Genomic DNA, 24,428 nt, shown 5'->3' with positions numbered 1-24,428 from the left:
TCAGCTCCGTCAGGTGGACCCCTCTCTCTCCCCCTCGCTAGAGTTGGTGTCATGGCGGCGGCGAAGAGCAGCGCTGATCTGGTGTCCGAGTTCCTGCAGCAGAATCGGCGCCTGGCGGACTGGGTGGAGACGGTGAAGGGCCACCACGAGCCCGAAAATCACTGGAGGGCCCGCCGTGAATTCATCCTCCACAACCTGAAGGCGGAACAGAAGGCGAGCGGGGCCGAGCCGGAGCCGGGGCTTGGTACAGACCAACTGCTGGCCCTCTCCATGGTCTGGGCCAACCATGTCTTCCTGGGATGTCGGTGAGAGGGGCGGGGGGGATGAGTGTGGGGATGATGAGTGTGAGTGGGGGGGGCGAGGAGGGGGGTGCGAGTGGGGGGGGGTGCGAGTGGGGGGGGGGGCGAGGAGTGGGGGGGGTGCGAGTGGGGGGGGGGCGAGGAGTGGGGGGGGGGCGAGGAGGGGGGGGGGGGCGCGAGGAGGGGGGGGGGCGCGAGGAGGGGGGGGGGCGCGAGGAGGGGGGGGCGCGAGTGGGGGGGGCGCGAGGGGGGGGGGCGCGAGGGGGGGGGGTGCGAGTGGGGGGGGGGCGCGAGGAGGGGGGTGCGAGTGGGGGGGGGGGCGCGAGGAGGGGGGTGCGAGTGGGGGGGGGGCGAGGAGGGGGGTGCGAGTGGGGGGGGGGTGCGAGTGGGGGGGGGGGCGAGGAGGGGGGTGCGAGTGGGGGGGGGTGCGAGTGGGGGGGGGGCGAGGTGGGGGGGGGTGGCGAGTGGGGGGGGGTGGCGAGTGGGGGGGGTGGCGAGTGGGGGGGGGGGGCGAGTGGGGGGGGGGGCGAGTGGGGGGGGGTGGCGAGTGGGGGGGGGGGGGCGAGTGGGGGGGGGGGGGCGAGTGGGGGGGGGGGGCGAGTGGGGGGGGGGGCGAGGTGGGGGGGGGGGCGGCGAGGTGGGGGGGGCGGCGAGGTGGGGGGGGCGGGCGAGGTGGGGGGGGCGAGGAGGGGGGTGCGAGTGGAGGGGGGGGCGAGGAGGGGGGTGCGAGTGGAGGGGGCGAGTGGGGGGGTGCGAGCGAGGAGGGGGGGCGCGAGTGGAGGGGGGCGAGTGGGGGGGCGCGAGTGGGGGGGGGCGAGGGGGGAGGAGGGGGGTGCGAGCGAGGGGGGGTGCGAGTGGGGGGGGGCGGGGAGGGGGGGGTGCGAGGAGGGGGGGGGCGGGGAGGGGGGCGGGCGCGGGGGGGCGAGCGGGGAGGGGTGCGGGGGGGGCGAGCGGGGAGGGGGGCGCGAGCGGGGGGGCGAGCGGGGAGGGGGGGGCGAGGAGGCGGGGGTGCGGGGAGGGGCGCGGGGGGGGCGAGCGGGGAGGGGGGGGCGGGGAGGGGGGTGCGAGCGGGGGGGGGTGCGAGCGGGGGGGGTGCGAGCGGGGGGGGGGCGAGGGGGGGGTGCGAGCGGGGGGGGGGGCGAGGAGGGGGGTGCGAGCGGGGGGGGGGGGTGCGAGCGGGTGCGAGCGGGGGGGGGGGGCGAGGAGGGGGGTGCGAGCGGGGGGGGGGCGAGGAGGGGGGTGCGAGTGGGTGGGGAGGGGGGTGCGAGTCGGGTGGGGAGGGGGGTGCGAGGTGGTGGGGAGGGGGGGTGCGAGTGGGGGGGGGAGGGGGTGCGAGGAGGTGGGGGGGGCAGGGAGGGGGTGCGAGGAGGGGGTGCGGGGAGGGGGGTGCAAGTGGGGGGGGAGGGGGGTGGGAGGGGGGAGGGGGTTGTGGGTGCGGGGGGGGGCGGGGAGTGGGATTGCGAGGGGGGTGCTGGGAGGGGGGTGCGAGGGGGGGAGTGCGAGTGGGGGTGGCCGGGGGATGAGCGGAGGTGGCTGGGGGATGAGACGGGGGGGCGGGGGCAATGAGTGGGGGGCGTGCGGGGGATCAGTGAGTTGGAGGGTGATGGGGGGCAGGGGGGCGAGGGGGGGTGTGAGGGGGCGAGGGGGTCGAGGGGGGGTGTGAGGAGGCGAGGGGGGCGAGGGGGTGGGTGAGGGCGGCGGGGGGGCGAGAGGGGGGCGGGGGGGTGTGAGGGGGGCGAGAGGGGGCGGGGGGGCGAGGGGGGGCGGGGGGGGCGAGGGGTGTGTGAGGGGGGGCGGGGGGGAGGGGGGGGTGTGGGGGGGGCGAGGGGGGGGTGTGGGGGGGTGTGAGGGGGGTGGGGGGGGGCGGGGGGGGCGCGGGGGGGGTGTGAGGGGGGTGGGGGGGGCGAGGGGGGGGTGCGGGGTGGTGCGGGGGGGGCGAGGTGGGGGGGGGCGAGGGGGGGTGTGAGGGGGGGGGGCGTGCGGGGGGTGTGAGGGGGGGGCGGGGGGGGTGTCGGGGGGGGCGGGGGGGATGCGAGGGGGGCGTGTGTGGGGGGGGCGGGGGGGGGGCCGGGGGGGGCGGGGGGGGGGGCGGGGGGGGGCGCGGGGGTGGCGAGGGGGGGTGTGAGAGGGGTGGGGGGCGGGGGGGTGTGAGAGGGGAGGGGGGGGTGTGAGGGGGGCAGGGGGGTGTGTGTGGGGGGCGGGGGGGCGAGGGGGGGTGTGTGGGGGTGTGTGAGGGGGGCGGGGGTGCGGGGGGGGCGAGGGGGGGTGTGAGGTGGGGGCGGGGGGGCGAGGGGGTGTGTGAGGGGGGCGAGGGGGTGGGTGGGGGGGGCGAGGGGGTGTATGAGGGGGGGCGAGGGGGGGTATGAGGGGGGTGGGGGGTCGAGGTGTGAGGGAGGCGAGGGGGGGAGGGCGTGCAAGGGGAGCGGGATGTGGTGAGTGGGGAGCGAGGGTCGGTGTGAGGGGGGTGGGAGGATATGGAGGAGGGGAGAGCTGGAGGGGGAGTGCAATGTCGGTGGGGGAGTGAGTGGGAGTGGAATGTCAGGGCGGGAGAGTGGAATGTCACGGGTGGGGAGTGGGGGAGTGGAATGTCGCGGGGCGGGGGAGTGGAATGTCGGAGAGGGGGAGTGGAATGTCGCGGGGGGGAGGGGGAGTGGAATGTCGCGGGGGGAGGGGGAGTGGAATGTCGCGGGGGGAGAGGGGGAGTGGAATGTCGTGGCGGGGGGAGAGGGGGAGTGGAATGTCGGGGAGAGGGGGTGTGGAATGTCACGCGGGGGAGAGGGGGAGTGGAATGTGGGGTGGAGGGGGAGGAGAGCGGGGGGTGGAAATGGAATGGGGGGAGAGGAGAGCAGGGGGATGGAAGTGGAATGTCGGGGGGAGGAGAGCGGGGGGATGGAAGTGGAATGTGGGGGGAGAGGAGAGGAGAGTTAGGGGGGTGGAAATGGAATGGGGAGGGGGAGGAGAGCCGGGGGTGGAAAGGGAGAGCGGGGGGGGTGGAAGTGGAATGTCGGGGTGGGGGGGGAGGACAGCGGGGGGTGGTAGTGGAATGTTGGGGGAGGAGAGCGGGTGGGGGTGGAAAGGGAGAGCGGGGGGTTGAAGTGGAATGTGGTGGGGGAGGAGAGTGGGGGTGGTGGAAGTGGAATGTGAGGGGAGGGGGAGGGAGGGCGGGAAAGAAAGTGAGGGCGAGGCGATGAGAGGGAGGGAAAGGGAGTGAGAGAGAGGCGATGAGGGAAGGAGGGCAGGAGTGAGGGAGGGGCGATGAGGGAAGGGAAGGAGGGCAGGAGTGAGGGAGGGGCGATGAGGGAAGGGAAGGAGGGCAGGAGTGAGGGAGGGGCGATGAGGGAAGGGAAGGAGGGCAGGAGTGAGGGAGGGGCGATGAGGGAAGGGAAGGAGGGCAGGAGTGAGGGAGGGGCGGTGAGGGAAGGGTTGATGGAGAGAATCTTGAAGGGAGGCCAAGAGGGAGGGGATAGCAAAGGACGCAGAGAGGGAGGCAATGAGGAAGGGTGGGAGTGAAGCCCACAGGAAATTAACATTTATACCTCTGCACTCACTCGCTTTTGTATTCATTTTACCTACTCTCCTCCCTTCAGTGGATGCAGCTGCACTTAGCTACATTTTAGCAAATCTAAATTCATTCAGTGTTATTTCTTAATGTCTGTTTGCCATACCCTCTTATAAATCTGTGAACACAGCTACTTATTTCTTAACAAGGTTTCACTAAATTCTTCTTCGTGGCCTTCTGTTTCCGGAGCCCTTCTCTTACTGACTTTTAGACCACTCTGGACTTCTTTCCAGTTCGTCCTGCTCTGGAGACTGGGAAACTTCATGTTGCTCTTACACACCTGCTTCCCTTCTGGAAAAAATACCTGCACATTGACCGACCTTCAGGCTGGCTTGTCTGTCCTTTTCAAAGAGTGTCCATTGTCGTAGGATGCCTTGATATCCCATTTTCTTTCCACTCATCATTTCTTGTCCTCTAAAGGACTGAACTGTTCATCTCCAGGATCTTTTAAAGGTCTTATTTAAATATGTGAACAAATTTCTAAAACAGCTCAGCACCACTCGCTGTCCTAATCTAAAATGAAACTAAAACGTGACCATCCTCTTTCTTTTAATTGGATGAGGGTGTCACTGCCTGGATCAGGGCCTATGCCCAAAAACTTTGGTCCCCTTGATGTGGTGGCAGCAAACTACCTTTTTGAACTACTGGTCTATTTGTTGTGGGTAGACCTACAGTGCTGTAAGGGAGGAAATTCAGGATTTTGATCCAGTAACAAAAGGAATGATATATTTATATAGATGATTTGGAGTTGGGGACTAAGTGTGTTGTGTCAAAATTTGCAGATGACACTAAGGTGAGTGGTGGAGCAAAGTGTGCAGAAGACACTGAAAGTCTGCAGAGGGACACAGATAGTGTAAGTGAGTGGGCAAAGGTCTGGCAGATGGAGTACAATGTTGATAAGTGTGAGGTCATCCATTTTCGTAGGAATAACAGCAAAATAGACTGTTTCAAATGGTAAAAAAACTGCAGCACGCTGTTGTGCAGAGGGAGTTGGGTGTCCTTGTGCATGAATTGCTAAAAGTCGGATTGCAGGTGCAGCACGTAATTAAAAAGGTGAATGGAATTTTGTCTGCTATTGCTAGAGGGATGGAGTTTAAAAACAGGCTAGGCTGCAGCTGTATAGGGTCCTGGTGAGGCCACACCTGGAGTACTGTGTGCAGTTTTGGTCTCCTTACTTGAGAAGAGATATACTAGCACTGGAGGGGATGCAGAGGAGATTCACTTGGTTGATTCCAGAGTTGAGAGGGTTGGATTGCGAGGAGAGACTGAGTAGACTGCGATTATACTCATTGAAATTCAGATGATTGAGGGGAGATCTTACAGAAACATACAAGATTATGAAGGGAATAGATAAGGTGGAGGCAGGGAGGTTGTTTCCGCTAGCAGGTGAAACTAGGACTAGAGGGCATTGCCTCAAAATAAAGGGAAGCAGATGTAGGACTGAGATCAGGAGGAATTTCTTCACTCAAAGTGTGAATCTGTGCAATTAATGCTCAGTGAACAAGTTGAAGCTACCATCCTGAACTTGTTTAAGGCAAGGCTAGATGAAGTTTTGGAACAGTAAAGGAATTAAGGGTTACGGTGAGTGGGCAAGTAAGTGGAGCTCAGTCTCAAAAAGATCAGCCATGATCTTATGAAATGGTGGTTTAGGCTTGAGAGGCCAGATGGCCCACTCCTGCTCCCATTTCTTATATTTCCATGTCAGGTTGGTTTGGAGAGGACCTTGTAGGTGATTCTGTTTCCATATATCTGCTGACCTTGAGCTTCTAGATGGCGGTGGGCAGGGTTTGGAAAGTGTTATGGAGCCATAATTAATTAACCTACACAAAATAGAATACATTGAAAGAACTTTTCAACTCATTTCCAAGTAACAGTAACAACATTGCAAAAATTGCAATGTTCTGTTGTGAATAGGAGGTAGTCAGGGCTAGGAAATTGACATTTGTTAGAATGATACAGAGCATTGGAAGCGTCTTTGACAATAGATTGTATTAGGTAAAATAATGGAATTGAGATTGGAAGAAATGAGTTCATTGGCAAAGAAATAATCCAAAACAAAGGGTTGACTGTTTCAGTCCTTTTATGCATCTCAGGAAAGAGGTAAGAAGTTGGTTTTCTATATTTGAGGATCTAATGAGTTGGTGTCAGTGGAGAGAAGATTTCCATGAGATATGAACTCAGTGACAGTCCTGGAAACAGTTTAGATGTTGGTTGTGGGGTCAGTGTCCACAGTAGATATCTAGATTCAACCCAGTTAGGTAACGGACAGATGTGTCAGGCGTTTCATTAGTGTCATTGTGGACATTGCAAAAGATCTACCCTATTTATGCCCTTTCACCATATTGATATGCCTCTTAGCTGATGAGCAAAATATAAATTAATGGTAGCTGCTGACTAGGTTCACCTTAAACTTAACTATGAGAATCTGTGGAGTCCAGTGGTGGCCTTGATACTGTGTAGAATGATGAGTAGTTCATGAAGGTCTGTGCTGTCGAGATCAGGAGAATGGTACAGAGCAGTGCCTTTATATCTTATAGTGCAGTGCTCCTCAGTAAGGTTAATTGGGAGCTCCTTTTGGCTGTCGTGATAACAGCACAGCCGCAAATGCACTGCCATCTAATGCAGTGCTGTTCTCAAATGATGTTGGTCCAAGATCCATACAAAACAGAGGAATGTCTATTATGTGAATGCAGTTGAAAAATAAAATTGCATCAATTAAATTGCCAGAATGGACTCTGTTTCTTAAAAAACAATCTGAATTGTTATCCTGAAGCAAGCAAGAAAATTAGGCATTACAGATTACGAAGCCAACTCTAGTATATGAGGCTTATGAAGAGGAGTAACTTAGTACTGTGATTGAAGATGAAGATTTTTAAAAATATGCATTAACATCTATCTGTGGAGTTTATTATTTCACTAAAAGTCAGTAATGTTTTTTGCCTGTTTGTCTACTTATTCTGGGGACAGGGTTAGCACGAACAGTATCTGACCTGGCAACTTTGCAGTCATCTGATGCACCACTGTACGCTATTGGGTTGCAAGACAATGAGAGGGGGGTAAGAGATGTTGTTTGTGCAAAAGCCAACCTTCCACCTTTTTGGCTAAAAATCTGACCTCCGAAACTCCACATGGTGCTGTGTTCCCATGCTTGTTCAGCAATCTGACTTCATTATAACTGGGTGACGTTTTGCCATTTTGTTATTCAGATACTCAAAGGCAGTGATGGATAAAGTGTTGGAGATGGGAGAAGGCATCAAAGTCACAGATGCTCCAGTCCACACCAGAAGGGATGATTTGGTCAACAATAAATCAAAGAAAAGAGAACTTTCAAACAGCAGTGCTAATGGTTAGCAAATTAACTTTACAATTTTCTTTTCAATATCATTTCTTGCCTTTTCTTAATGTTTAAAAATGAATTGCATTTTATTCAGAAATTGTTAAAATGGTATTTTAGAGATGGTACATTTTTGTCATTTAATTTTGACAAAAATACCCTTTTTGAAAAAATTGCCTGGCTACAGGGAAAGGGTATAGATATTGGTAAATAGGATAGCTTTTTAAAAACCCTTATGTGACCTAAATTATCTGTTTCTCTACAAGATTGCATTAATCCAGTTCAACATGGTGTTAACAATGGCACAGTGATAGCAGTTTTGCTTCAAAGTCAGATGGAACAGACCGAAATACAGTCCAGAAATTTGAATATGTAAGCTAATGTCTTGGTGCTTTACTGTAGGAGTGTTGCATTGTCAGAGTTCTAGCTATTTCACTGACTCATTGAACTGAAGCTTCAGGTGGACCTAAAATATCCCATGACACTAGTAGGACTTGCACAGTGGGGTTCTTGTCGGATCCTGACTAGCACTTAGCAGTCAACTAATTGCTCTTTCTATAAATTTCAATTTGAACTATCACTGAAAAAGATTGTTGATTATTTGTTTCATCACTGATTGTGGTATCTTGTTGTTTCAAATTGGCTACCACGCTGCCCTGGCAGTGAGAGACCTCTGACAAGAACTGTATAAATATGGATTCATCCATTCTTTCATTGATACTATCTGAATTGATGTTGCTTTCTAGTTTATTGTTTCACCCATTAAGGCAAGTTATTCAAGTGATCTGTCAATCAATGCATAGAAAGGAGCAATTTTATAAATGTTTTTATTCCTGTCGTGGCCAATTTGCTTTCTCAATGAAACGGTTTAAGTAATCTCAAGACTTTAAAAGTAAGATTAGAGTTATCCAGTTATCTACGTATGCTGTATTGTTCTAATGGCACCTTTGAAGAAGGTAGTGATGTTGAATTTGTTTGCTTTGGACCATTTTATCTGTGGATCTTGGTGGTTGAGTAAGGAATAGATGTCCATTTAGGCATTAGACATGACTTAAGTTGGTGTGATGTGCATCAGCTCCCAAATAATATTCCACTTGATTTTACGACAAAGTGATTGCTGCCTTCGTAAGAACTTTTTGTTAATATAATAGATTTCCTTTCAGCTGCTTCTTTGAAATTGCCAAAATAAATTGTGGGTCATTCTGTTTTATGAAGCTTGAATAACTAGAAGCCGAGTTGAGACTGTGAAGCTGAAGCAAAAGCAAATTACTGAAATAAAATCAAAACATGCCAGAAGTTCCCAGCAGGTCAGATGACATTTCAGGAGAGAAACAGAGATAACATTTGATATTAAGTCATTTATCTAAGAGATTAACTTTTTATTTTCTGGGAAGGCTGCCTTACCTCCTCAACATTTTTCTTTAAATGTTCCAAGCCAATTTTAGACCTGAATGTTACAACTGCAGAGGGAGGATGATTCTAAATGTCTGTGCTGAAGTCATGCAGCTGCTTTAAGTTGTTATTATTCATGTTGCTTAGTGTTAAGCTAGGTTGTCTCTTAATTACTGATGTCAGTAAAATTCCTCTTAAAGAATCTCCTTTTAATGAAAATAGCAAACTACACAAGATCCATATGAAGAATTATACTTCCGTAACTATTAAATGGACACATTTAATTTATAGAAAAGTGATTCTTAAATTGGAGCTGAATAAAATTAAGTAGAAAAAGATTACAATGGACATTGTGCTGACCCTGTAAAGATTGCAGTGATGTTGCAGAACGATCAGAAAATGTAATTCTGCAGTTTGATTTTTAATGCCAGTTTCTGTCATACATTTTCTATCAGCTGAACAGACAAGTAAGTGACTTTCTCCTGGATAGCAGTGACTCCTGAGTCAAATGCAAGGGCAAGCCTGGTTTTCCCTATTTTTATGTTCATTTTTTTCCCCCGAGGGGAAATAGATTATATTGTTAGCTACTTTAAACCTTAGTTTTACTTATTCATCAATACAATGCATGCACCACACTACGTGGCAAAAAAGGACTTTATCATGCTTTTTACTCTGAGACCAAGTATGATTGTTATTATCAAGACATATTCTGTTTAATTTCACTAACAGTTCACATAAACGTACAAATTGGAAGCAGAAATGGCCTTTTGAGGAAAGGAATTTCAAAGATTCACGCCCTGTCAGAAAAAGCAATTTCCTGAGTACCACTTCCCTGATAGTTGCTAAGTTCCTGCAATACTCAGAATTCTACCTGTTCCGATATGAACTGCAGATAAACTTCATTACGGTATTAATTTTAATTTAATTTAATTTAATTTAATTTAATTTATTATCTATAGCATCAATAGGTCCTTTCACATGCCTACTTTCAAACAAATTAGAGGTGAATACTAAGAAGAATTAACTAAATGAAGCTGACTTTCCACATCACTTCTTTGAATTATAAACAAAATCACTTTTTTTCCCCTGGGAAAAATCAAATAGAATTGGGAAACTTAAATTCAGAAATCCAGAGAGATTTCATAAATCCATGTAGTAAAAGTCTTACAGTCTCTATAAACTAGTGACCATAATTACAAGCCCTTTGAAGAATGTAATTCCTACTTCTCCTTGAAAAAAACTTGATCAACCATTGTATATCAATAATCCTTTTAAATATTACAACTTCAACTGGTAGCCTTTTTAATAAAAAAGTGAAATAGCTCTCTTAACTGCAGTGCACAACTGTGAAATTTTGTGCCTTTTAAATGTTTTTGAACACTAATAACTAATCTTCAATTTGAAAAGTATTACATAACATGGGTTATACATAATTATGTTTATTTTAGCAGAGAAGATAAAAGAACAACTTCCTGCACCAGAAAAAGCAGATGAGAAAGATACTTGCATGGAATTTGACACAACACTTGAATGCACTGGAAACGGCAGCCAAGATGTCGATCACACCAGAATCCCAGGCCTGGATGGCTTTCCTTCTAGTCGACCATCAACTCCTTTATCTGAACCTCAGGTTGAAGTTCCAGTCTGTATGGCACCATCCACCAGCTCAAATCAAAAGGAGGCCCGACAAGTCTCAAAAGAGACTGAAGTGAAGAAAGTTAGTGCTCCTACGCAGGTTCTTGTGAACCAACAGAAGACACTGCTGCATCAGCCTGACACTCCAGCACAAGCCAAGAATTTCTTGTCTAGTTCTGCAGAAGTTAAGCCCAATATTCAGCCAGACAGTGTTGATCGCCCTGCCTCAATTAGCAATTCCCAAAAAGCTGTGCAGCTCCCTGTCTCGGAAAGCTGCAAGACACCCGTAATGGTGGTCAGTTTAACTCCTGAGGCTATAAAAGAGAAGCAGACCTTTTACAACAAACTCTACAAAGCTATAGCGTGGAAGTTGGTGTCAGCTGGTGGTTTCAGCAATGAGCTTAACCATTTGAGCATTTTGACTAACTGCATACAGTCAGTAAAGGGGACCCTTGAAAGTGTGTGTGTTCCCCTGAAAGATATTTCTGAGTTGCATTTACCACAAAGCTCTGCACGTGAAGGGATTGTTTGTGAACTAAGGTGCAAGGCTGTGTATTTGGCAACAGGATATGGCAAATGCAAAGTGAGTGCCAAAGACATGGCAGCAAAAGAGGCAATGAAATTGTTCTTGAAACACAGGGTCACAGTGAAAATATGTAAAAGAAAATTCAAAGGAAGTGAAATTGAGGATTTAGTACTTTTAAGTGAAGAATCATATCGGTTAAACCTAGCTCCTGCATTAGTGAATCCCTCAGAACCTAGTACAAGGTAAAAAAAAAAGGCAGTGTTTTGTAAATCTTCTAATGAAGTAATTGGAAAGTGTTTTGTGTGTGTATACTTAGAAAAATGCAACAGAATTCTTATATTACTTGATGATTGTAAAAGGCACATATTGCAGTTGTAGTTAGTTGTTTATTTCGTTTGAGAGAAAAAAATGAAAGCTGCAGTGCCTTACAATTTCTAAAATTGAAAGAAATATTGTGGTCAAGTGTTTTTTCTGGACTGTTGGTGCAAATCTAACATGAACAAGTACTATTGAACTTGAAGTACCCTTCAATTTACAATAATTAATGTTCTTATGACTACTTGAATTAGCTTAAAGGAGAAACAGACAATATATCTTTTTGTTTGTAATGTGTATAGTAGATCCTCTATGGTATTCCATCGTTATGTCCAGGTACTGATTGAAGTGCCCCCTTATTCCATCCCAGCAATATGACTTAATGTCAAAATAATACTGTCTATGTACAAGTTATGGATAACCCCCACAACATGTATTTATAAATAATCAAAAATAAAATTCTATAGATGCTGGATATCTAAAAATCAAAGTACTGGTGAAATTCAAATCTGGCAGCATCTGTGGAAAGAGAGCTGATGTTTTGAGTCCAATGACACTTCAATCATCAGAAGATTCTAAAACAGCAATATCTCCCCATTTTAATTTGTTAACTATCAATTTATTCAAGTGTTGGAACAGTAGGTTTATGGAATTGGTCCCTAAAATCTAGGTGAAAAGCACTGAAACTGAATTTAATTGGATAAGTAACTAGAAAGAGAAAAGATTCAGTCATGTGATCAGTCTTGGTTGCCGAGCAAGTTAGCATACCTTTGGTCAGGGAACCATGTATACTTTAGACTGAAGAGAGTCTGGAATAAAGCATACTACCTATTTCAGGGCAAGGATTCTGATCATAACACAGTGCTACTTTCACTGGACTTAAATTTAACCACAGGACTGACATTTCACATCAGGTGGATGCTTCAGTTGTATTTTGTTTGCAAACCAGCAAAGAGCATTTTGATTGAACAGCTATTATTCCTAGCCCTAAACTGATGTGGCAATCCAGTGAAAGCAATGATCCAACCGACCCAAATTCTGAACTTGATCTAAAATTGCACATTCTGTTCTAAAGTTTGCTTTAAATAAATTTTAAACCACCTCGTGAAAAACGTATCATTTTTCCTGCTCTCAGCTGCTTACTTTTCACTTGAGGCAGAAGTGTTCACCCTTTTAACGTATTATTTTCTAATCCTTGTAAACACATTATTAAAATCTCTAGTTCTCCCATCAGTTAAAGAAACATTATAGTACGGAGTTTCCAATATGCTTATGTAGAATTGGTTTAAGAGTTTTTTCATTTGTCAATTTTTAATTTTTTTAATAGTTTCTGATTTTATTTTGTTATTTTAATGTATCAGCCAACATTTCAATGTCTTAGCGCACATTTGATGCCATCACAATTTAAAATAAAGTCAGTTCGGAATTAACAAATTGAAACACTAAGATATTGAATTAATACAACTATTGTGTCATACAGCAAATGGTTTCTTACTGACAGTCAGCAGAAGCTGATTATCTAGAGCCAAGTATGGACTTTACAGACAATTCTAGTTAGTGAAGGGTGCTGCATAGTAAGGAATAGCTGCTATACCTTGTATTGACAGCTAAGTTTAGATGATGGGAGCCGAAAGCCAGATGTGTACAAGCAATGGAATGGATGTAGTATTGAAATTGAGCCTGAAATAGTTACTATCTTAATTTCTTGACATAATTACCTGGATGACACACATTGACCTTTTCAATACCTGACAAAAACCTGTGTAATGTGTAGTTTTAATTGTAAGATTCTCAATGGGAGCTATAATCAGAATATATTTTAATTCAGTATTAATTGATACTGTACATGACTTAATGAGCAGGATAACCACAAACTAGACAGTGGAGGGAAGAGATCAAAGATTCTTACTGTAGCACTTAAGTTGCATCTTATGTATTTTGTGATTTCAAACGAATGTAAGGTTTTTATCTTTAACCTTTCTATGTCATAGTCTGTATTTATCAGATGATTTTGGTAAACTAGAATGGATGTGGGAAATATTTGTATTGTCTGTCTTTTCGAATTGTTGAAACCAGAAATTCAGTGATAGATTTTTGTCATTCATGACCTGAATTGTGTAGAAAGAATATTTGGAATGACATACCATCAGGCTGACCCACCAGCATTTAGAAGCTCAGTTGATTGGAAGGCTCATTTTCATTCAGAGTTCACTTCCCTTTCTGGCTGAGGTTACCATGGTGGACTTTCCTCCTAAAACCTCTCCCCTCGCCTGAGGTATGGTGACCATCCAGGTAAAACCACCACCGTCTCTTTCTAACAAGAAAGTAGCCCTGTGGTCCAGAAGGACTATGGTGACTTTACCTCTCAAAGCCTTAACCCTTTCTGAAATATAGTGCCAACAATGAAGACACTACTCCTTATACCTAACTACTGACTTATATTAAATGGAAAGATAAGATAAAGGGTAAGGATTCAATAATCTACAAATGTTGAAGTAAACAGTTCCTTTAATAAAGATTAACTTAGAATTGAAGATTAGTAGACAAAATATTGACTATGGGAGAAATTAGACACAAGAACTTAAGTAATCCACAGAATTGTTACAGCCTAGAAGAAGGCTTTTTCACGCCTGCATGCCTGCACTGCCAGTCCAGATGAACTGTTCTCTGTGACGTTTCCCAGCTGTCTCTTCATAACTCTGTACATTCTTTCTATTCAAATAGCAACCTACTTCCCTTCTGAATGTGTCAACTGCACCTGCCTGTTATATTCTGTCCAGCAGTTCATTCCAACTCTCATATCATCCTTCAATTTTCCGATGAGAACAACCCTAATTTCCCCAACATATATTGATTACTGATGCTCCTAATGCTGGAACCCGTATCAAGAATCGTTTTGCATTTTCTCCAATGTGTTCATTTCCTAAGTGAGGCACTTCGAATTAGATTCAGTTAAAGTTTTCTTGAGAGAATGTTTTTGAATTCACATTATATGGAAAGTTAGTGTGTCGTGGAAAATTGGTTTGTATCATAAACATTGAGTGACATCATCCACCTACCACCCATTTTTACAGTATTTACAGCACAGAAATGACATTCTTCTCAATATGTTCATACCTTTGTGTATGCTTTGTGCAAGCTTCCTTCGACCATCTTATTTCCATAATATGGAGACTAGAACTGTTCACAGTATTTTAGCTGCGTTACCAATATTGCCCTGTGCAGGTTGAACACAACTTGCCTAGTTTTCAGTTCCACCCTTCATGAAATGAAGCCCGTATTATGTGTGTGCTTTTCTTTATTAACCTGTGTTGCTATTTTGTCTGCCTATCCCACTTAACCCCCTGCCCCCGACCCTTCTGCCATCTTCTGTCCTTTTGACGCTTATGCTCCAAGAGTATGAGGTCTCCTTATTCTTGACACAAAAATGCTTTTCCTCATACTATGTTGCAGTGCATTTGACAGTGACACTCAGCAATCAGTTAAGTTTATTAATGTCTTCCTGTATATTGTCACAGTCTTCCTCTGTGTTAATTAGACCTTCCCAAAATGGTGCACAACCCCCCAATTCAATTATAGCATTTTTGATTCCCAAGTTAGTTTAAATTGTTTGTGTAAATAATGAACAGCAGTGGTCCAAGCACTGATCTCTGAGGCACCCAATTTTTACCATTAATGAAGACTCCTATGCAGAAGAGTGGTGTTCCATTTAAAATTAATTTGAGTATTCTTTATATAGTAGTTCAGAGTAATCCTAAAACACAGTTGTAAGCATTTTTTTTGAAGTACTGAAATAGTCAAGCTTTACATAAGTAATTTTAATAGCTGTACAAGTGCATATCTGCTTTAAGACAGGAAACAAAATGACAGGAAGAGACCTGTTCACACTCTTAAATTGAGCCTTAAAAATATTCTGTTCTTCATTCTGCAGGCATCTCAGCTCTGCTTCCAGCTTTGAGATCCACCTAAATGCTTTTAAATACAAACGCCAATGTTTGTCATTTTTCTAATAGAAAGGTTAAATGAAATATATGTTGATCTACAGACAATTGGATATCTTTGTGAAGAATTTTACTTCAATAACATCAAGTTAGCTTAAGTAGACTTTAACCCCATTATTGACAAGTTTGATTAGAGTAGGATTAAAAAAAACAAAAAATTGTGAAAATCATTTCAGAAAATTCAGCAATTCAGGTAGCATCTGCAGAACAAGGAACAGTTAAAATGGCATTTCGTGAGAATTGAATACAAGATGTTTAATTTTGCATTTTCAAATTACTATTAAAAGTTGCTTTTGTGTGATATTGCAAGTGATCGTACTTTAAGTTAAAACCCTCTTGTACTGAATCCCTTTTTCTGTCCCTTCTATACACACTGCAGTTAGGTAATCGTACACAAATATGGTTAAATAATTTGAATATTGAGTTGATGCCAAGCTCTTATGTTTTCAAACTTAAATATAATGCTACAATCTCCGTACAGACCAACAATGATTTAAAGAAGTTTGAAACCCCAGTTATCCATTGAAAAGAATGTACAAGATTCCATGTTTTAGACATCTTTTACGGTGACAGATTTCAAAACAAAACAAGTACGATTAATAATTCATTTCATAAACTCCTGTAACTACGCCAAAAATCTGAACAGAATTCCTCCCATTCTGCTTTTAATTTCAACCAAGAATTCCTTTTAATATGAAAGTTTTGTGAGTGATCACTTAATTCTCCTGGAACCAATCCTATTCCTAACCCAATGGATTGTAAGTAGCCCAGGAATTCGGTGATCCTCTTTCGTTTCCCAGTTTTGGAGCTGAAGACTTTGAAAAATCTCATTTTCTGCAAGGATTGCACAGCTGATATCTTCTATTATCACTAGATTAATTTGACAGTGTTTTATTCCTCATCAGTTTAGACTGTTCATTCTCAGCAGGAGCGTTACTTGCAATTTCTGTGCAGTAACACCAAATCAGAAATGTTCCTGATGACTCTTTGCCCCTTGTTGTTTTTAGTAGGCATGGAGTGCCCTCAGAGTGACTTCCCCACATGCTGTGAAAACAGAAATGTATTAAAACAAAGCAATCTTCACCTCTCAGCTATCTCTGTGGTCATGTGACATGGTCTGTTTTCAGAACCAGTTAAATTTTAATTTTCAAACAAAAGAAAGGGCTTCAATTGTAAAATGCTTCATGTGCACAAGTTGCTATAAAACCATCCTTTGTTTTGGGGTACCTACATGTATTAGGAAGTCATATTGCAGCTGCACAGGATGTTGGTTCAGCCACTTGAAGTATTGAGTACAATTCTGGTTTGCCTCCTATAGGAAGGATGTTATGAAACTAGAAGTGGTTCAGAAAAGATATGAGGATGTTGCCAGGGTTGGGAAGGTTTGAGCTATAGGGAAAGGCTGAATAGTCTGGGGCCATTTTTCCTGGAGTGCGGGAGGCTAAGGGTTGACCGTGTAGTGGTTGATAAAATCATGAGGGGCATAAATAGGGTAAAGGGGCAAGGACTTTTGCCTGGGCTGGCAGAGTCCAAAACTAAAGGGCATTGGTTTAAATTGAGACAGGGAAGATTTAAAAGGAACCTAAAAGGCAACTTTTTCACATAGAGGATGGTGTGTATTTGGAATGAGCTGTCAGAGGAAGTGGTGGAGACTGGTATGATTACAACAATTAAAAGGCATCTGAATGGGAATATGAATAGGAAGTGTTTAGCTGGATATGGGCCTGTAGCTAGCAAATGAGATTTACTAAAGATATCTGGTTGGCATGGACAAGCTGGACCGAAGGGTCTGTTTCCGTGCTGTATATCTCTATGACTCACATTGTGGCTTTACCATTTTACCTTTGACCTGTAGTTACCCCTGGGCTGTCTGCCAGCCACTAGATGAATTGCACACACAGCTAGAGAGAATGCATGTATCTTGCTGGTATTGGGACTATCAGTGTCATTGTGAAAGTGAATTAACAACGTTCTGTTTGTGTAAAAAGAAGAGTTTGTAAAATGATTAATATAGTTACATAAATGAAAATCCTTGGGCGGGGGGGGATGGATTGTGGAAGTAACTAAAGGGAGATTAATGAGACAACATTAGCAAAAATGTGAATGCCAAAATTAAGTTAGAGTCATAGTCAGACAGCACGGAAACAGACCCTTCAGTCCAGCTAACCCATGCAAGCAGTGTTCCCAAACTAAACTAGTCCCACCTGCCTATACTTGGCCCATATCCCTTCAAACCTTTCCAATTCATGAACTCATCCAAGTGTCTTTTAAATGTTGTAGCTGTACTTGCATCCACCACTTCCTCTCGAAGTTCATTCCACACGTGAGTCACTTTTTTAAAAAAAAATTGCCCATCATGTCTTTTTTAAATCTTTCTCCTCTCACCTTAATAATATACCCCTAGTTTTGAACTCCCCCACACTATGGAAAAGACCCTGACTTATACCCCTCATGATTTTATAAACCTCAATAAGGTCACCCCTCAATCTTCTATGTCCCTGGAGAAAAAGTCCCAACCTTTCCTCAAACCCTCCATTTGCGGCAACATCCTAGTAAATATTTTCTGAAACCTCTCCAGTTAAATAATGTTCTTGCTATAACAGGCCGATGAGAACTACACACACTACTCCAGTTGCAATCATGCAATGAGTTTGTGTAAAATACTTGTGTTTCTGGGTTCCAGTGCTTCAATATAGATTTAAATGTTATGAGAATTATTTCCTATAATCCTTAATGCACTCATAATGTTCAAGTTAATTCTTGAACATTTCTTACATCATTCAATGTTCTGAACAGGTAATGCAATTTGAGAAGAATTAATTTAATTTTGGCAGTAAAATTCAAGATGTAGGTTTTGGATGTTTTAAAATATTGTAAACACTCGGTTGCTTATCGAATTTAAAGATGTGTAATTTCTAGTAGGGCTGTTTTTATTGTGTTCTAGTGGATATTGTAAGTAAAGTTTATGCCAGAATGGGAGACAGAAAACAAAGTCCCAATTTCAGTTTAGTAGATTTTACATAATGGCCAACAAGTAGCAATCTGGCATACTGTTTGTTTGAATTTTAAAGTGGTCTCCTCTGTGCATTCTGGCCACCAGTGATCCTTACTAGATTCTGCTTCAGCCAAAAAGGTACTGAAGCTGATTTAAAATGTAAAGAGCTCCTTGTCGATAGCAAATGTTCAGGTTACTACACTTTATTACAGGACCAGCACTGTGTACTATATTGTGAAAATTTAGAAGTCAGAATTTGTACAAGATTACTGTCTACTACTGGCAATACATTTGTTTAAGCAATCTGCTGATGCACCTTTACCTACTATAGCATGGTATGGTCAATTCTGAATTGTGCTTGTAATATTTTATCAATTCGTTAAAGTCGGTGATTCTCTATTCTTTACACATCAATGTAAGTTTGTTTCAGAACATGGTGTATAAAACAAACTCTTTCAACTGTTCATCTTTTTGTTTTGTAATTTTAAATATTAAAAATATTTCATCTTTGGTATTGTTTTTTGCCCTGTTTTATTGTAAACTGTTTATACGTAACAGCTGCTATAATGCATGCAACAACCCATTTTTCCTTGCATATAGGAAGATTTATCAGAATGTATTCAATTGAGGAGGAGAAATAGTGGACAGTGTGAAAAGGGGTCATCATGAAACTTAGTGGCAGATTGAAAAGAGGGGCTTTGAAAGTTAGGAGCAAAGAGTAGAACAAGCAGCTGGCAATTGGATTTCAGAAGCCAAGGTGTGATGTTCATTGTGATGGTGCAGTTGCAGATGTGCCTCCCCAATCTTTCAATCTCTGCTGCAAAGCTTAAGGAAACCACTGGACACATGCTGTCAAGCAGCAACATTGAATTTTGTTCAATGAGGTTCTTCAGGCTGTTCACACTGCATGCCTTCTACAAAGTCACCTGAGAAGCTGCCTGACTTTGAAAAGAGATGAAACACTGCTTCAGTTAGCAACAAAAGAACACTTTCAGATTATAGCAAACAAATATCTTAAGTGCTGCAAAAGGTTTTGATCTCTAAGTCAACATCTCCTGAACTGAGGTTATGTTTTAGCCAGCACTGGTATAAGTCGATATCACTTGTCTCCAGGCTATAGAAAGCCTTCATACATTTCTGGTCTGTTCCCTATTAATTATCCATGCATGCATCCACAAAGCAAGTTCTGAATCCAACAGACTCCATGATTATACCAGCAAGTGGATGGCATTAAGTTGAAGATGAAAATCGAAAAACTACAGGGCCCTTTGCCCTTGTATGCTGCAAAGTTCTGAATTTGCTGTAAGCACCACAGCAAAGCACTCAAAGTTTCAAAAATACCTGCATTCTCTCAGAAGAATTTATGGCAGGACAAGATCATGAATAACAAAGCTGTCTGTCACGCTGGGCTGAACAACTTGGAAACTTACATTGCAGAAAATTTAGCTCAGATGGGCAGGTCATGTCTTTTGTGTGGAATGCCCAAGCAGATATTCTGTGGAGAATTGTCCTGGTAGACTAACAGCAAGGTTTTCTGTCTAAATGTTTTTTTAAAAAATGAAATCTTTTGTATTGCAGACAATCATTCAGCATGTTTTTGAGATCGATCCACACCAAACTCTCAATATCTAATGTACATGAAGCTGGCAAAAGAGAGCTGCAGTAGTTTCTCCAAGCATTAACAGCAAAAGTATGGATGGTCAGTTCTGTGAACACCCCAGTCAATCCTCAATTAGAGTAATTAGGTATGACAGAACCCAGATAAGATGATGAAATCATTTATGGCTTAGACATATCCAAACATGGAATTTACCTCAACAGGTGGAGCAACTATTCATGAGTAGCATGATATCAGGGAACCAAATAACTGCACAGAAAGAGGAAATTACTAAATTTGACTGGTTTAGGCCAGTAGAGGAAATTCAGAGGATGAGGCTCAAGAAGCCAATTTGTCGGAGTATGCAGAGCTTGCAGAGGAATGTAGAAATTTGTATTATAAACAAAGATGAACAAACAATTATTCAAAATTATCACCTGGTATTAGTTTTATAGTATAGTGATCTTTGATTAATTTTAGTGAATAAAATTCACTAAGGTTAGAAGTGAGAGGGGAAGGATTTAAAACGGACCTAAACGGCAACTTTTTGACACAGAGAGTGTTCATGTATGGAATGGGCTGGCAGGGGAAGTGGTGAAGGCTGGTACAAGCACAGCACTAAAATGCATCTAGACGGGTTTAAGAATAGGAAGGCTTTACAGGGATATGGGCCAAATGCTGGCAAGTGTGGTGAGATTTATTTAAATATCAGGTCCGCACAGATGATTTGGACCAAATCGTCTGTTTCCGTACTGTACATCTCAATGATTCTATAAGTTGTGGCGAAACCAGAAAGGCAGATTATTGTCTGAATCTAAATGGATTGATGACACCTGGGTGTCCACGCAGAGCAGTTGCTGAAAGTCACATGCAGGAACAACAGGTGAGGAAGAGGGTAAATAGTATGTTAGCTTTGGATTCAAATACAGGAGCAGGATGTCCTCTACAATTTTACAGGGTCTTGGTGAGACCACACCTAGAGTACTGTGCGCAGTTTTCACCTCCTTTTCTGAGGAAGGTGTTCTGGTGATGGAGTGCAACGAAGGTTTACCAGACTGATACCTGGGATGGCAGTATAAACATGCAAAGAGATTGAGTTAGTTAGCAAAGCTCAAATTCTTTATGGACATTTCAACTGACTGATTGTTATCTGCTCATTCTAAGGAGACACAGATGCTGAGATGTAGCCCTCAATTTATTTTTAGGGTACAGTGAGATTTTCTCAGGGTAACTTTTGGATTTGGGGGACTAAACGTAGAAGACATAAGCAGAAGTAAGCCACAGGGCCCTTTGAGCCTGCTCCACCGTTTGGTATGCTAAGTGCCAATTATTTAATGTACCCTAATCCTGTTTTCTACAGATAGCCTATGATCACCACACCCCCACCAGCTCTAAGAACTGTATCTAACCTCTTATTGAAGACATTCAATATTTTAGCCTCAGCCACTTTCTGTGGCAGAGAATTTCACATGCTCCCCACACAGAAGAAATCTCTCCTCATCTGAGTCCTAAATGGCCTCTCCCATATCTTTAAACTGTGACCACAGGTTCCAGACCCCCCTGTCATTAGGAATATCTAGTCCTGTTACAAATTGCATAGGCTTCTATGAGATACCTGTGATTCTTCCGAACACTGGTTTAACTAACTCAATCTCTTTGTGTCTTTCCCCTCTCACTTCTAACCTACGCCCTCTACTTCTGGACGCCCCCACCCTGAGGAAAAGACCTTGGCTATTCATCTTATCCATGTCCCTTATGATTTTATAAACATCTGTAAGGTCACTCCTCCATGGAAAATAGCCCCAGCCTACTCAGCCTCTCTCTGTAGCCCAAACCCTCCAACCTGGCAACATCCCTGTACATATTTTCTGAACCCTTTCAAGTTTCACAACATCATCCCAAAGCGGGAAGACCAGAATTGCATACAGTATTCCAAAAGTGGCGTAACCGCTGTCCTGTACAGCCACTACATGACTTCCCAACTCCTGTACTCAATGTACTGATCAATAAAGGCAAGCATACCAAATGCCTTCTTCACTTTCTTATTCTCTTCTTAGAGAGTAACTCTTAGATGATTCAGTCGTAACACAAATACAGAAGGTAATGTTGAGGGCTTTTGTCAAGGTTTTCTTTGTTAAATAGATAACATAAATACCAAAGATTGTACATATTGAGGCCTCAATTTGTGAGGCACCGTAAAATCTCTACAGCGGAAACAAGACATTCAGCCAACAAGTCCACACCAACTCTCTGAAGAGTGACTCACTTTCAGCAATGCCCACTCCCCCCGCCCCCCAACACCCAGCTGTTTCCTTAACCCTGTTAACATTTCCCTCTGGCTAACCCATATATCCATCAACACTACGGGCAATTTAGCATGGCCAATCCACCTAACGTGTACATCCTTGGACTGTGGGAGAAAACTGGAACACCCACAGGGGACCCATGCAGACATGGAGAGAATGTGCAAACTCCATACAGACAGACACCCAAGGTTGGAATTGGGCCCAGGTCCCCGGCACTGTGAGGCAGTAGTGCTAACATCCAGGCCACCGTGCCACCCCGGATGTAGCCATAGGTTACATTCATTGTGCACATCAGAAAATATACCCATTGTTCCTACTTGGTACCTTGCTGCAGCTGATCTCCCACCTGGGTCAACAATATGCTTTCCGTTTCGTGTACTTTAAGTAACATCTGTCATGAGAGAATCAGATGCCTTCTCGAAGTCCATATAAGTAACATCAATAGACATTACTTTGACTGCTCCTTTAATCTCTTCAACAAAATTAAATCATTGAAATTTTTCAAGCATGATCTTCATTTACAAATCTCTGATCAGCTGAAATATTTCAGGGATTTCACACACCAACTCTTAAGTTCCTTGCCCTGATTTAGGTTTCTGTAATGTAAACCAGAGGAATGCTGGGATTCTTCAATTGTTGGTACCCCACGGCTTGGGAGAAAGGGGTGGAACCAGCTTGTTCCCATTCCTGTTATGAAACACTGAGATAAATTGTTTTATAATGTATTCATGGGATTTGGGTGTTGCTAACTGGGCCAACATTTATTATCCATCCGTGGTTGCCCTTGAGAAGGTGATGGTAAGCTGCCTTGAACCACCACAGTCCACTTGCTGTAGTTCTACCCACAACGATGTTAGGGAGAGAGTTCCAGGATTTTGACCCTGTCACACTGTGTCCAGGGATGTACAGGCTATGAGGGTTAGCCAATGGGAAATACAGGGTTACAGGGATAGGGTCAGAGATAATGGGAACTGCAGATGCTGGAGAATCGAAAATAACAAAGTGTGTAGCTGGATGAACACAGCAGGCCAAGCAGCATCTCAGGAGCACAAAAGCTGACGTTTCGGGGATGAAGGGTCTAGGCCCGAAACATCAGCTTTTGTGCTCCTGAGATGCTGCTTGGCCTGCTGTGTTCATCCAGCTTCACACTTTGTTACAGGGATAGGGTGGTGGGTCTGGATGGGATGCGGTTTGAAGGGTTGGTTTGGACTTGATGGGTGGCATGGCCTGCTTCCACACTATAGGGATTCTATGATTGTCAAGACCGTTCAGGACCATATAAACTTCAAATGACTTCCTCGATCTCCTAAATTCCAGTAAAAACAAGCACTGCCTGTCCAATCTGTGCTCATAAGACAACCTTAGCATTTCAGGTATCAAACTAGTAAATGTTTTGTGAACTGCCTCCAACACACATACATCCTTCCTTAAATAAGGAGACCAAAACTACACACGCACTATTTGATGTGCTGTACATAACTGAAGCATGAACTTGTGAGTTTTTGTCCAATTCCTCTCATAATAAAGGATAGCAGTCCATTCATCTTCTTACTCACTTGCTGTACCTTGACACTAACTTTCTGTGATTTATGTAAAGAGACACATGAACAGGCAAGGAACAGCACATGCAGACCATGTACAGGCAGATGGGATTAGTTTAGAATGGCATCATGGTTGGCAGAGAATTGTGGGCTGAAGGATCTGTTCTGCTGTACTTTTCTATGTCTTATGGGCAAGAACACATAGATTCTTCTACACCACAGAATTCTGCAGTTATTTTCTATTTAAATAATACTCTGCCTTTTTATTCTTCACGACAAAGTGAACAACTTCTCATTTGCCCACATCATACTACATCCGCCAATTTTAGTCCACTCACTTGGTCTATCTATAATCAGTCTGCACTTTGTTGTGTCATCTTCATAACACTTTCCCACCTATCATAGAAACCTTGTAGTGCAGATAGAGGCCATTCAGCATGTCATGTCTGCACCAACCCTCCAAAGAACACCCCAACCTACCCTAGCATTGATGATGGATAATCCACCTGGCCTACACATCCCAGACACCACAAGGCAATTTGGCATGGCCAATCAACCAAACCTGCATGTCTTTGAACTGTGGAAGGAAATTGGAGCACCCAGCAGAACCTCGCACGGACATGCTGAGAACATGCAAATGCCACCCAATGTACCCACGGCCACAATCAAACCCAGGTCCCTGGAACTGTCAGGTAGCAGTGCTAACCAATGTGCCACCCATCTATCTAATGTCATCAGACGTAATCTTATCCACTATGCCTTCAATCTCTTCATTGGGGGCAGCACAATGGCTTAGAGGTTAGCACTGCAGCCTCACTGCATCAGTGACCCGAGTTTGATTCCAGCCTTGGGCGACTGTCTGTGTGGAGTTTGCACATTCTCCCCGTGTCTGCATTGGTTTCCTCTCACAGTCCAAAGATGTGCAGGC

General features: G+C 44.7%; 1 protein-coding gene across 3 annotated transcripts; it reads left to right on the top strand.

Moving 5' to 3' along the window:
- Positions 1-4: 4 nt before the first annotated feature.
- On the top strand, positions 5-18,515 carry cdkn2aip (CDKN2A interacting protein). Of its 3 annotated transcripts, none has more exons than XM_059644852.1 (3): positions 5-305; positions 7,065-7,204; positions 10,036-18,515. In XM_059644852.1, exons 1-3 carry the CDS (start codon positions 52-54, stop codon positions 10,989-10,991), a joined length of 1,350 nt encoding a protein of 449 aa, XP_059500835.1. In that variant the 5' UTR covers positions 5-51; the 3' UTR covers positions 10,992-18,515. The 3 variants fall into 3 exon arrangements, with proteins under 3 accessions (XP_059500835.1, XP_059500834.1, XP_059500836.1); XM_059644851.1 differs by having other exon boundaries at positions 10,033-18,515; XM_059644853.1 differs by lacking the exon at positions 5-305 and adding an exon at positions 3,954-6,914 and having other exon boundaries at positions 10,033-18,515.
- The last annotated feature ends 5,913 nt before the right edge of the window (positions 18,516-24,428 follow it).

The sequence above is a fragment of the Stegostoma tigrinum genome, chromosome 3 (assembly GCF_030684315.1).
Source record: "Stegostoma tigrinum isolate sSteTig4 chromosome 3, sSteTig4.hap1, whole genome shotgun sequence".
NCBI lineage: Eukaryota > Metazoa > Chordata > Chondrichthyes > Orectolobiformes > Stegostomatidae > Stegostoma > Stegostoma tigrinum.
Note: the sequence above shows the minus strand (reverse complement) of the source record. Positions and strands in the feature narration are given on the sequence as shown.

What these genes read in the sequence shown, in the direction of transcription:
- cdkn2aip (XM_059644851.1), top strand. Translation starts at nt 52, where the DNA reads ATGGCGGCGGCGAAGAGCAGCGCTGATCTGGTGTCCGAGTTCCTGCAG. An exon ending in CATGTCTTCCTGGGATGTCG is followed by an intron (nt 306 to 7,064) that starts GTGAGAGGGGCG and finishes TTTGTTATTCAG; the next exon opens with ATACTCAAAGGCAGTGATGG. An exon ending in TTCAAACAGCAGTGCTAATG is followed by an intron (nt 7,205 to 10,032) that starts GTTAGCAAATTA and finishes TGTTTATTTTAG; the next exon opens with CAGAGAAGATAAAAGAACAA.